The sequence below is a fragment of the Chaetodon trifascialis genome, chromosome 9 (assembly GCF_039877785.1).
Source record: "Chaetodon trifascialis isolate fChaTrf1 chromosome 9, fChaTrf1.hap1, whole genome shotgun sequence".
NCBI lineage: Eukaryota > Metazoa > Chordata > Actinopteri > Chaetodontiformes > Chaetodontidae > Chaetodon > Chaetodon trifascialis.
This window is the reverse complement of record NC_092064.1, coordinates 23,260,967-23,274,369: the sequence shown is the minus strand read 5'-3', so window position 1 is coordinate 23,274,369 and position 13,403 is coordinate 23,260,967. Positions and strand designations below refer to the sequence as shown.

Sequence of the window (13,403 nt, the reverse complement as noted above, 5' to 3'; positions counted from 1 at the left end):
CAAAAGACCAAAGATATTCAAATTACAGTGAAATAAAGGAGATAAAAAGTAGCAAATCCTCATATTTGAGAGGTTGGAAGCGCCAAACAGGATTTTTTTTGATAAGGCTTCAGCTGGCCATCAGCTTAACAGCTGTGTTACTTTACGCATGAGAGAATGGCAGTTTTAAGATTGGCTCCTTTGTTTACCCTGCGGTGAAAGACATGAAATTTAATTAAAACAAGTATTGAATTAACAACTACATATAAAAAAGATAAGACTTTGTTGATCGTCAGGGGAGAAATTCCCATTTAAAACTAAAAAACAAACCAAGTAAAATGGCTGACAGGTTAATACAAATATGCTAATTCCAGAGCTTTCAGCCACAAGCTGTGGCAGTTGTTATCAGTGATGGTCATCACAAGACGAGGCTGGAAGCTATGGAAGAAAGTTAGGAGTTCTTCTCATCTCAGGTTCTGGAGCTTTCAGCTGTATCACACCATCTTCACCTCATCTTCCTCAGTTTGCTCAGTTTTCAGTTCATTCTTGGCTTTTTTAAACCGCGGATCACAAAACAGTTTCACCTGAAGATCCATTTAGTAGCTGTCCTTCAGTTTTTACAGCAGATCCGAGGAAGACTGTGTGAGACACTGTGAAATTTAAACACCTACACATCCACGACGACTGGGAAGATCTAACTGAAAATGAAGACTTTTATCAAATAGGCATTTCCTGCAGGGCTACAGTACTATTTAGCACATTGCTTTTGTAATTCTGTCCTCCCCTGCGTCTACCTGTAAGGCTCTAGATGGATATGAGCAATCTAAATACTATATTAACACAGTATTCATCCAAAAAAGCTGATGCAAGTTAAAGAACTTAATAAAGGACAATAAAAAATAAGCCCCCCTCTTTGAAAGCAGAACCCCAGGACACATTTGAGTGCAATAATGATGATCGTTTATTGCAAACAAAGGAACAAAATACAATCTACCGCGCGCTCATCTCTGATTCCTGGGAGACATCAATCATTCAAAGAACAACATACAAAATAATTGGTCAGAAACTCTCCAGAACAAATACAAAATGCAGTGAAAACAGCATTGCCCTCCACGTTATCGTGAGACAAGACTCAAGACTCTCCAACACTTTTAAGAGAAACGAATACTCTGTGAAAATGACAGACCTCATACAAAAAATAAGATTTTTTTTCAATAATAATAATAATAACAAAAAAAAAAACAGCCAGCATATTTACAGGACAATATTATTTTCTATGAATCTGGCTTGCCTAAATTCCCAGTGAAACTTTACTTATTACAATTGTCTCAGTAACCAACTTGTTACATGTGTCCTTTCAAAGTGTATAAGGCGTGACAATCAACCTTTTGTCTACTCTGGTGTTTTGCTCCATCAGGATGGAAGACATATTAACGGACCAGTCAGTCCTCCTCCTTAATATCCTTTATATTAATGCTTTCAATAATTGTCATTTCTCAAACTTTCTGTGCATTGCTCAGCCCATCTAAGGCACCAACTCTTCAGTAGGGGAGTCCAGAACAAACTGTACACAAACATATAAATCAAACGGCTAATCCTACTCTAACCTATTAGCATTATGTACATGTATATTAACATTAGTGATGAGAAGTAATGAACCAAGTGGGGAGCGAATAACTTAATTTACATGCGATCATTTGGTGAGCAACCAAAGCTGAACTTTACAAAAACATTCATCGCTTCAGCTCACATTGCTTTTGTCAAGCAGTCTGCTGGAGATGAAGCAGAAAAGGGATCATTTTTAGAGCGCAGACAGCAGTTTGCATGGAGCGACTTTACCAAATAAGAAACAGCACGACAGCAATGAATCAGCCGTTTAAAAAAGATGTGTGCACACAGACACGGATGTGCTATAAATCACCGAGTCGGAGCACTCGAGTTGCCAAGCACGATGAGAGAAAAAAAAAAAAAGTAATTAAAAAGCTCACGGTTTGAGGTGAGGACCGCTCTTTGAATGTGGCCTGCAGTGGCAGATGCGTGGCGGCCGGGTGCGTGTGTGCGACGATGAGAGTGAGAGCGAGATTAAAGTAGTTTATTCTCAGACATCTAAACCTTCGACCAAAGCCCTGGCATGGGAAAGTGAGGGTGGAGAAGGGTTAAAAAAAGAGAGGGAGAGGGAGAGAGAGAGAGGAAATGTGCACCCACAATCTATAAAACCCCATTAAAAAAGAAGCAGACCTCAAAATATAGCCAACCCCTGTCCTGATCTGACTGTAATACACATATATGGTTCCTTCTCCTAGCAACAAACACCCTGATTGACTAAACGGGGATCTTTTCCAAAAAGGGTATGTTTCCCCTTTCATGTGAGGCTTTGCAGAGGCCACTTTGATCCATGTATCATTCCTGAGGAAACAAAAAAAAAAAGGGAGCGCTAAGTGGAAAAGTGTAAGGTCAAATCAAGCAGTGAGAGATGAGATCACTGATGATGTCAAGTCTTTTGTTTCAACCTAAAGTCACTGGGTTTGTTGTTTGTAGGAAAAATATATATCCCTTAGGGAGGCCTTACACAGACAGCTCAAACCTAGCTGTTTCTCAAACTGACTTTTTTCACTCATGGATTAAATTTCTAGTTTCCATGATCACTGTATATCCTCAGAGGAGCTGCCGAGGAGCCAAACCCCAACATTATGGCCTGTTCTGTGATCAGTAGTGATGTCAACCGCTCAGTGTTTCCAGCTCTTCTGTGAGGTATTCACTCAATCGTACTTCAAACGCAACTAAAGCTGAGGGATCACTTTATTAGTGCCATTTTTCTGAGCTCTGACCTTTTTTTTCAACAAGTATTTTGCTTATTTACCATCGCGAATCATGGCTGTGGGGTGCGGAGCGGGCGCAGTGAAACTGTTGGTGGTTCATGGAGCCGCATCATGTCAGATGATGACAGCTGTGATAGTCACATCTGGTATTTATAACACATCGCTTTGATCCGCCGTTTAAAATAAAAACTGTAATGACCAATTGGTGTTAGTCACACAGACAGAAATCAGAGGATACAGAGAAGGGAAAATGGAAAATACTGCGATGCAGCCTGTTATCATGGCTAAGTGGAGAAGGCCAAGCCCCGGTTGGCTTCCTTTGATGTGTACTGACAACTGTAATAACAGAGTTGTGCTTTTTCACTGCAAGAAAGTGACTGGATTCACACATTTCAGTAATGATGACGGTGCATTTGGTTGAAGTTGAAATCCTTAAGATTTTCACTGATAGCGTCTATGATCAGCCTTTTTTCTGCAATCACCATTTAATCTACATTCAGTAATCAACTGTATATGTATACTGCTGGCTGCAGAATCGGCCTTTCTAAACACGAAGGATTCAGAGGAAATGATGCATGAAGTCCAGCACATCTTTATCTTGATTATCAGCCTCCTTGTGTACTGTTGGCATTCTTTTCCTGTGTGTCAGAGCCGTTAAATTACTGCTAACGCAAACCAAACATTTCCTGCTGCTGCTGTTTCACATTAAAAGCACTGATCCGCTGAGACATGGGGAGGCTTTTATTGTGAAGCCCCACAGGAAATGTAAAGCATTTGTCACTTCGGTTAGAACAGCCCACGATCGTTCATAAAAACGATTACAAAAAATTGTGTCTGCAAAACAAGAACAGTCATTTTTGGTATTCTTCTGTTAGAGGTAATGGGGCGTGACAATGGAAGAGACCACTACGAGCTACCAGCCACTTTGAGGAAGAGCCAGAACGAGCTGTTGGATGAAGAGCTGCATGTGACAGGCTGTGCACCTCCAGCTCCTCAGCAACTTTCTGGTGCCCTGCTGCTGTGTGAAAACCTGCTCACACCGTGTGCAGCGTGAAATCAGATCACGCTTGTTATTGACTGACGTCTTTATTAGTCAGTTTATTCGGCTGCGCTGTAAACGGAGGCACCAGTTGCTCCTCTTGTAGTTCTGACAAAGTAGCCGTATTAAAGCACACTTGCTGTTATTACTGTAACCACAGGTGCCACCTGATCAACCAGGACTGATATCTTAAGGACAACAACTTAACAGAGATATGTGTAAAATAAATAAGCTGAACTGAGGCTAAAAGTAAGAGCACTTCCACAAGGAGTGAGTCTTTAGCTTGGCTGTCATCTTCACTGAAAGGTGACAGCCTCATGAATAATTTACAGAAGAAGCTCAAAGTTTGCAGAAGCCACGAAAGAGCTTAACCAGAGTTTTTCAAGGGACAGCTTTTTTGTAACGCACGAGCTTCAGTCAGTTTGCTTCTCCCTCAGTATAATGCCTGTGTAGTTCTCCCTTTTAATCGCATGACTGACCAGTTTTCCCTTTAACGTGATGATACATTTTGCTTTTCAAAAAATCATGCAATACAATTTGCTTTAAATACCGACTGCAGCCTTGATAAACATTTCATGTGTATGGAAACGTGGCAAGCGATTGAGAGATCATTTTCAAAATGCCACAGAAGTTGCAAGGTTTTATGGGAGCAGAGCTCAGTCAGCCAGGGATATAAATACTTTTCTAACAAGGGTCTGAACACCTGACCTGTGACCTGTGTGTAAGACATGTGCAAACACAAACAAGCACAATACAAAACCTCATTCACATCTGATGAAGGGCCACTGTATGCCAAAGCCTATTAAGCCTACACAGATAATATCACTGAGGCGTTCCAGCTTATTTGTAGCTCCATGAGATGCTACAAAAAGTGTAATACAGCCCACATACACGTCCTTAAGGTTAAGTGGTTACAATCAAGGCAAGAGCAGTATTATTCAAAGAGCTCACTGTGAAACTGGGCTGAGAAACTGTATTCATCCTTTAACTCAAATGACACAACCTTTAATGATATTTATATCTGTCACTTGTTAAATTATTCTCAGTCAGTCATTTGTCCATTTTTTTTCCTTGGCTCCTTTCCTCAAACATACCACTCCCTGCGTGAGATCACAGACCCGTCCATGTGGGACACATAGTCGCTGTCTGTACCATTGTCATAGCAGTCCTCCGGGAGGTAGGGGGAGCCGTTGTTCACTACGGGGCTGTGCACAGGAGGCCCGCAGGGGTGCATGTTTTGGGTGTTGTAGTGATCTGGGTAGTAGTTTCCCTCCTTGAGGCCCCGGTGGACATCCCCCCTGTCAGCCCAGTCATCCCTATCCTTGCGTTCAGGGGTGTAGTCGGGGTAAATGATGTCTCCCCCGAGTTTGGGTTTCAGATCCTGGCTGCCTTTGCTCGTCTTGTCCCCGTAGACCTCCTGCAGCTCATGCGGCTGCAGCACGTCCAGCTGGGACTCCTTCTGCATGTCAGAGGGTCCCAGGTACTGTTTGGTGTAGTAGTCTCCTCTGAAGGTCCGGCGCTGTCGCATGAAGCAGGCCCCACCGAGGATCAGCAAGAGAATCAGGAACAAGACTCCACCCACAGCGCCACCAACTATAGTACCCAGGTTGCTGTCAGATAAGGAGGCTAGCGTTGGCGAGCTGAACTGGGCGCTCTGCTGGTCCACAGCAGTGCCAGTTCCAGAGGTGTCGTGGAGGAGAGACGCAGTGGTGCTGGGAGCGGCCGTGGTGGGGGGAGGATCTGCAAAGTGAACATGTGATGAAAAGATTTAAACAGAGAGGAAGGGCAGCAGATGGAGTGAGGAGTCATAAAAATAAAGAGGAGAAACACTGCACTTTATGTTCTGTAACGACCGACGAAGCAAGTGTGAATGGTTTTTAGATTAATTTATAACAACACTGTGCAGTGTTGGAGCAGAGATATGCCTCTCCTGAGACTAAAGAGTCTGTTGAAAGCTGTGCTGTAGAGCAAAAAGGGGGAATGAGAGGGGCAGAAAGAGGTTAAGTGCTAAATGTCGTTGTGTGTGCATGAGAAAGACAGAGAGGGAACGGAGCACAGAGGGCATGCACTCACAAGCATCTGCGTGAGTGTGATTGGCTCTTCCCCTTTCTTTCTAAACCCTGCTGTGGGGAAGTCATGTGAGAAGATGAAACACTGTGTGATCGATGTGAGGTTCCTGCATCTGATTTGTCCTCCAGTGGCCGGCGTTTGTGATAGCAGCCAGAGTCAGGGGGAAAAAAAAGGCTGCGTGGGGCTCAAGGTCAGGATAAGTGTCTCCATTTTGACCTCCAGCCTCTGGGGCTAAGAGCAGCCTGATACCACCAGTCAATCTCTGCACAGGCACATCAAAGGCCTGACGGAGCAATATGACTCGCACTAATAGAGGTCTGCATCTCCAGGAGGTTTTAGGCAAGAGTTATCAAAACCGGATTCCCTGTAGAGCTATAATGATTTCTACAATTTGTGGAACTGAGTAAGAATCTAATTACCTGCAATTATACCCCATGTGTGAGCCCAAAGGACCGGGGGTAAAGTAAAAGCATGAGGATAATAAAGACAGATCAAGGTCAGCGAACTGATATACTGGCACTCGTCTCCTTCATCAGTCATCAATCCCACCCTGCAGCGCTACATTTTAACCTCATGTAGGTTACGAGCATCTGCAGCGATGTAGCTGATGATCTGGGTGACGAGCAGCCAAAAACCACAAGGCTGCACAGACAACTGGGAATATGAAACAGCTACACCAAGCAGCCACGGAGGGGGAGGGAATATAGCTGAGCTCAACCTGGCCATCTCCACAGGGGAGGGAAGGGAGAGGCCGCATGCCCAAGTCTTAATATTTGACAAGAGAAGCAAGATAATTGCCCAGTGCAAGTCCGTCCTGGACAGGATGTCAGCTGTGCTTTCGTTTGGAGCAGGACTCCAAACCAGGCCTGTACACAGATGGAGCCTGACAGCCTTTTTTGGAGCTTCTCCAGCACTTTCCTCTTGACAGTGAGAAACCAAAAGGACTGTGTGTGTGTTAGCAGAGTACGTGTCCAAAAGCAGCAGTTGCTTTGTTTGGAAAAGGATTAAAAGGAGCAGAGGAGAAGTGAAAATAAAAAGAAATGCAGAGTTCTCAGGATCCACGCCCTGACTTTACAATGATGAACTCCAGTAATAAACCACGGAGAGACAGAGGAAGCAGATGGGAGTCGTTCAGTATCCTGTGAGTTTTCTGACTGAGATTTAAGTCAATGAATCAAAAGTGTTTAACAAATCCAAATGTAGGGAAACCCCTCTCAATGATTCAGGGAAGTCCCCTCTCTGGCTATTAGATTTCATCTGTGAAGTTTTGAGTTAAACTAAATAACCTGATCATATTTCATATACAACAGCTTTAAGAGCACAATATACTGTTGAATAACAAACTTTAGGGAGTACACACACATACTTCTGTGTACAGCAAATCTGTGAACACAATTCATTATGTCCCGCTGTGAAACCTGACCTTAAACAAAACAAAGAAAAAGGTTACATGGGTGCACACTTTGCTGAACCAGCAGGGGTAAACGCTCTCTTCCTTATCTGAGAAATCTAATGTTGCCAAAACCACAACAGTGGAAATGTTTGGTACTGATACTCTTCATCTGCACTCCGTGCTCCTCTGTTGCCAGGAATGTGTGAAAGTGGATCTGGGCTAGGACAAATATATGGAGGCTAAGCTTTGCTAGAAGTGTTGAACTGAGGGCTGACTGCACTGAGAGAAGAATCTTAGAGCAGAACGGCATGAGGAATGTTAAAAGCCACAGTTTCCTCTTTTAACCTCAGATGTTAACTTGTTTAAGGAAGCAAATGGCTGATAAAACATCCAATAGCACTTCAAGAAATTGGGAGAAAAAGTCAAAACGTACCTTGTACCCAGAGGTTTACATCTTGACTGCGGAGACCGATGTCGTTCATCACTTCACAGCGGTACACTCCAGAGTCATTGCGCTCCAACGGGCGAGTGAAAGCAAAGCTATTGTTCGAGATCTCAACGCCCTCCGGCATCAATCCATCCAACCTGTGCGAAAATGAAACATTGCAGAAATCTCACCGTGTGCATTACATCACACACAGACCTGCATGCAAAGACTCAAAGTTCATATGTTATTTTATCACTGTATGTTTCAGAGACACAAGTATAATTGAAAAACCTCGACATGACTTGCAGTGACGTCACAGTTCTGCTGGTTGCATTGACTCATAGGCCTGCTGTAACTATTATACAATCACATGACTGCAGTAATTTAAGCTGACTGCACTTCCATCAGTCGAGAGGAAAAGCTTTCCTGAACACAAGGTTTCAATGTCAGGGCAAAAAAAAAAAAAAAGAAGAAAAGAAGAAAATAAAGAGCTTGCCTGTCTAGACTTTACTGGTACTGTCAGCTCAAATGAGAACATATTTCTTGTTTTCAAAGCAAAATGATGACAAAGAGCTGCCAATAGGCCAGTGTTGTTCTGATGCATGAATCATTTGGAATCTTTTATTTATAGCAGGGAGTCCCAATGGGTGCAGCAGGCCATTCCACAGCTCCAGTGTCCGGCCTCCACAGCCAATTTATAGACTGAAGCTTCTTCACTTAGCTGCTTAATATAATTTTGTTTAAACCTGGTTTGGAGTTATGCAACTGGACTAAGCAGCAGGCATTAGTATTTACTATAACATCAGCTACTCAACAAACATGTTCACTACAACAAACTTCAAGTTATCACTCATTTAAGCAACAGGCTATGTTCTGTCAAAATGTGTTGTTGCAGCCACCAAAGTGCTGACTGAGTGAGATTTTACCTGAGCACATTCTGAACTATTAGCTTGTCCAGGCTAAAAAGTACAAACAGTGGAGTCTGGCTTCCATTATTTACATTCTACAATGGCTTTTTCAGTGGTTCAGATCGTGTTATGTAACTTCACATTAGCTGCTGACAACCTGAAGACAAACAGCAAAAGTTTTCCCAAAGTTTACAAGTTGACCTTCTGAATGTACCTTTTAACAACTGACTGCACTCTGACACTACTGAGGTCTGCAGAGGAAATAACATTTGTATTCCCTGAAATTGGGACAGAGAGGGATGACATATTGAACAGAATGTGGGCAGCTTGTTTTGAGATACTGTGTCTGAAAAGGTGGACTTTCAGACTGCAACACCAAGCAATACCCAAGACCCTTATAAAGATGCAGACACATCAGATTGCATCATCTCAGTGACCCCCAAAGTCCCAATTTAGAAACAGGGAAGAGTGCCACAAGCAAAACTTCAGCCAAGAAACACCTTAATCACGATCATGTTTCATCAGAACTGCTTGTTGAACGGCTTTGGAAACCCCTTTCTCCCCACACCAATGTTGGGGTGGGGGGGTGGGGGGTCCAAAAGCATTAAACTGTGTCCGACAATTTCTCCAACTTTCCGAAACCTACAATCTGACATTCACACCCACTTCACACTTTGATTGGCCAGCTGTAACGGGCTAAGTAAACAGGGTTTGGACACCTCTTCAAGCTTTCTTTCTTCATTCTTCACACAACTATTTCTTATTATGTCTTTTCACTCCTCTTTGAGCGTGGCTGAACAGCGAAACACTTTTGCCATCGGACGTGGTCGGAAGTAGTCATTTTTGAGCATACCCCGACCCTCAGAGGAATATAATTATCGACTGAAACCTTGGAAAATGTGTGACCATCTATTTCCGATGAGAAGTTTGGACTTCTCTTCTTCACTTCTATACAGTGAGGGTTTTTTTTGGAGCCTGCACTGAGCCATCATGAGAGGAACTGCATCTTAATGCACTTCTGCATTTGTTTCAGCATTAAGCCATAGGGGTTCTTCTTACTCTCACTGGAGCGACATTCTTTCCACCTACCCTCACTTGTTGGGTGAAAATCAACCAAAATCTACCAGCTATCACATCAATCAATCAATTTGATCAGGAAGGCAGCTTTTAGGGATACTGACCTGATCCATGCAAAGTGATGGGCGGGTGGGTTGGCTTTGGCACCACAGGTGAACTTCACATTTTCTTGACCCACATGCCAATTTTTATCGATTCCTATTATCGATACAATTGGTGCAACTGTAAAACCAAAGAAAGGTTATTATGTTAAAAATGTGCATCATTTACAAAGAACAAATCATTTATAATGTACTTTTTATTAAGGCTGTGTTATTCTTTTACCACCTAAGGTTGGTTCAGCAGACCAAAACTTATTTTATTTTTATTTCAAGGGGTAAAAGACTAGGACTCAATAATCAGTCATTGCGATCCCAGCAGCCTGACAACAAATGAGCTTTTCCGGGAACAAAGTGTGCATTATAAGCACAGTAGTGAGCGATGACAAAAACAAAGGCTGTGCAGGAGTGTGGCAGGGTACAGCATCTGCTGGTGAATGAGAGCCAAGAGAACAAACAAATGACCCTGGGTTGGTGGAAAGTTAGAAATGACAGACTCACACAGACAGTAGATGTACGGCAGCTAATAATAAACTCCACTGCCTCATCATGACAAAGAAAAAACAAAAGGAGGCAGGAGGATGCCTAAATGAAGCCCAGCACATGCCACTGTAATAAAACATTGCAAACACTGACTTGGATATCCAATTTTTCATTTTGATTTCTCTGGTGGACAAATGCGGAACTCATTACAGCACACAGGAAGATGCCTCGGCTCGCCGTGTCCACTGACCCTTTTTGCGCAGCTCGACGTTGAAATTGTGCTTCTTTTGCACTTAAAATCCCTTGCCTCTGCATTTGACATGATTTATTGAGCTGGAAAGCCTCTTTCTTCCTGTATTAACCTTGGTTTTTCCACATCTCAATCCTCTGCCCCCTGCAGCCGCCTGCTACTTGTGTTGCTGCTGAGGCCTGATCAATATTTCATGAAATACCTTCATTAGCCTGCACTCATACAGTCCAAACACAGGCTAACCCTTAGTACCCTTAGTTCTCACCAAGGAAGTATGCATTAATGATTACAGCACTAAGATGACTCTTAAATGGCCCCTTTATGGGTGAGGAAGGAAAGGTTGCGAGCAGGCTATTTATAAATCAAGCCATCAGCGTGGGTAAATATCAATAAGATATAGTATTGTGCCTGCACAATTAGAGCTATAATAATCATTACTTTGACCAAGATTGACCAAGATTATACACCTTCTATATCCTTTTGACAAAAGTGGACATTCAAAACTAAGTTAAAACATGACAACAATAAATAAAGTTTCCATAAACTGCATAGACTTAAAGAATGAATTGAGCAGCCACAATACTAAATGCAACCCAAAGTGGCGATGATCAGAGGCAGCTGGTGAAAGATGGTGACAGGATGATGCCACAAAACTGTTCAGAGTAACTTTGAATACTTTGAGGTGGAACTTAAGGCAGCAGATATTCTATATTTTTGTTATCATAGTGTTTAGCAAACATTACTGAAACAGGAGTAAATAGTGCTTTTGATGGGGACCGCAGATTTAGTGAGCTACTGAGTATTTACTGCAGCAGGACAGCGTATGTGGGACTGACTCAAAGTAAACTACAGTGCCCATGTTCATTGTCACCCAGTGTAATGATGTGGCTCACGGATGTGTTTTTAGCCAATCTGTGTGCAAAACACACACACATCTTTCTTGTCCAGGAGTCCAAAAACTGCAACTATAATTAGTGTCTCCAAAGGATTTGCTGCATTGTTACATGCTCCTTTCATTATTTCCATTTCATTACATTGGGGAAAGTATTTTTTTAGCTAAGTATATCTGAAGACAAACTGAATCTGAAACTGAATGAATATGTGAAAAACAGCCAAGAGAAGGCATGGCACAGAAATGAAAGAGGTCTTAAAACTCAGCACTTACACTGAACATTTAGTATGTAAGGTATGCGAAACTCTGTTTGCAGGGCCGGATGGCGCACAACACAAGTAAGTGTCTTCCCCTGGGCGTAGCTCTGCGGTTGCCACATGTAGCGCACATGTGTGGTGCTGGTGCCATTGGGCTCATCCTGACTTTGCTTCTCGCTACGTCCATACAGCTCCGTCTCCCAGAAAACCTCAGCAGTGGGACGGCCACGCTCCGCTATGCAGGTGGCCACCAGAGACTCGTTCCCACCATCCAGCAGAGCTGTGGGGCCGGCGGATACGTAGACCTTTGGCTCCACTGAGTAAAAAAGAAGAGGTGAGGCAGAGAGCATGGAGAAAAGATTACAAAATGAATATTGATCTTTCTGTGTATGTACATGAATAAGTAATGTCCATCATATAGTGTATGGACAGAAGGAAGTGGCTTTAGTACACTGAGTATACAGAGAGAGCAGATTGACTTCTTCCATTTCACATATTATATGCATTAAAAATTGATGAACCATGCTATTCAATCATATGAAGGCATTTCAGTGGAGACACAGCTGTCTTTATTGTTGTGTGTCAAACATAGTATGGTGTGTTTGAGGAAGGGTAATTTACTGGTCCCACTGTAAGGCTGCAGCAAAGCATATCAATGCCTGAAGTATGAATACGAGGGTGGGGAAAAACCCTTGAAACTGCAGAATCAGGGGCTACTGACAGTAAAGACTGGCGTGTTTGTATTTGACTGTGTTGTACTGGAAGATGAGGAGCTAAGTTGCAGTACACTTCTCAGCACTGTAGAGCTGGAGTAATGTTATACCAGCTCCTAGAGAACAACTGGAGGTTTAGACATAACGAGGATTTTCTGATCCGAGAGGCAAAACAGATCCATGCAAGAGGGACGTGACCTGAATAACACAAGCCTCTACCTGTTGGACAAACAGTTTATCTTATGCTGCATTGGCCTAAAAACACATATGGGGCCGTGTTTAATAATCACAATCAGAAATGACACATGGGAAAATTCAGTGAGACAAGAGACAAAACAGGACAGTCGAAATACAAAAGACACTGCTGAGGGAGGTGAGAACACATTGGAGGGGTGGTGAAGTAAACTGGCTACATGGGCTATACAAGTTAACATTTCCTTTTTCCATCGCTAGAATTTCCCTCCTTCGTCCATTTCTCCTTTGTCTTGCAGAGTACCACCTCCTCCATCTCCGTCCCTCTTAAAACAACACTAACAGCTGCTCCACTTACTGCGATGGCAATGGTGACAGTTTTAAAGGCGGCACGTGGGGGCACATATCAGCCTAATCCACGAGACAAGGCCATCACCTTTAAGACATCTGCCACCCTTCTCCTTCCCAGCTGAGCAGGAGGTCCAACAACACTTAAATAACTCCTGGCAACCCCCCCTTGTCCGAAAATAAAACCTGGCGTCTCCTGTACCCAGGGCAGGGGCGGGGATCCATCTCACATTCTTCACTCTGCCTCTCTTTACAGGCCTCTGACTATAAACAGTAGCCACTCTATGTTAAGAGGCGAGCTGGCCAAAGCTTCACAATAACTAAATCAGAGAGACGTGTTAATTTGGAGCTGCTGTCAGGAAGGGAGGGGAACGCTTTGGCCTAGTGGAAATGCTTTAGGGGAAAGGGTAACGATTTCCCTTCAGCAAAACTGGCTTCATTTGCCCTTTCCCACCCAC

At 43.2% G+C, this 13,403-nt stretch overlaps 1 protein-coding gene across 2 annotated transcripts in view; it reads right to left on the bottom strand.

Moving 5' to 3' along the window:
• Positions 1-922: 922 nt before the first annotated feature.
• Positions 923-13,403, bottom strand: part of nectin3a (nectin cell adhesion molecule 3a) — a 32,536-nt gene continuing 20,055 nt past the window's right edge. For both annotated transcript variants that reach the window (XM_070970210.1, XM_070970211.1), the window contains exons 3-6: positions 11,709-12,008; positions 9,817-9,934; positions 7,734-7,885; positions 923-5,577 (exon numbers count right to left, since the gene is read on the bottom strand). In XM_070970210.1, the coding sequence (XP_070826311.1) occupies positions 4,922-5,577; positions 7,734-7,885; positions 9,817-9,934; positions 11,709-12,008 (1,226 nt within the window). In that variant the 3' untranslated portion in view covers positions 923-4,921. The remainder of the gene's footprint in view (positions 5,578-7,733; positions 7,886-9,816; positions 9,935-11,708; positions 12,009-13,403) is intronic.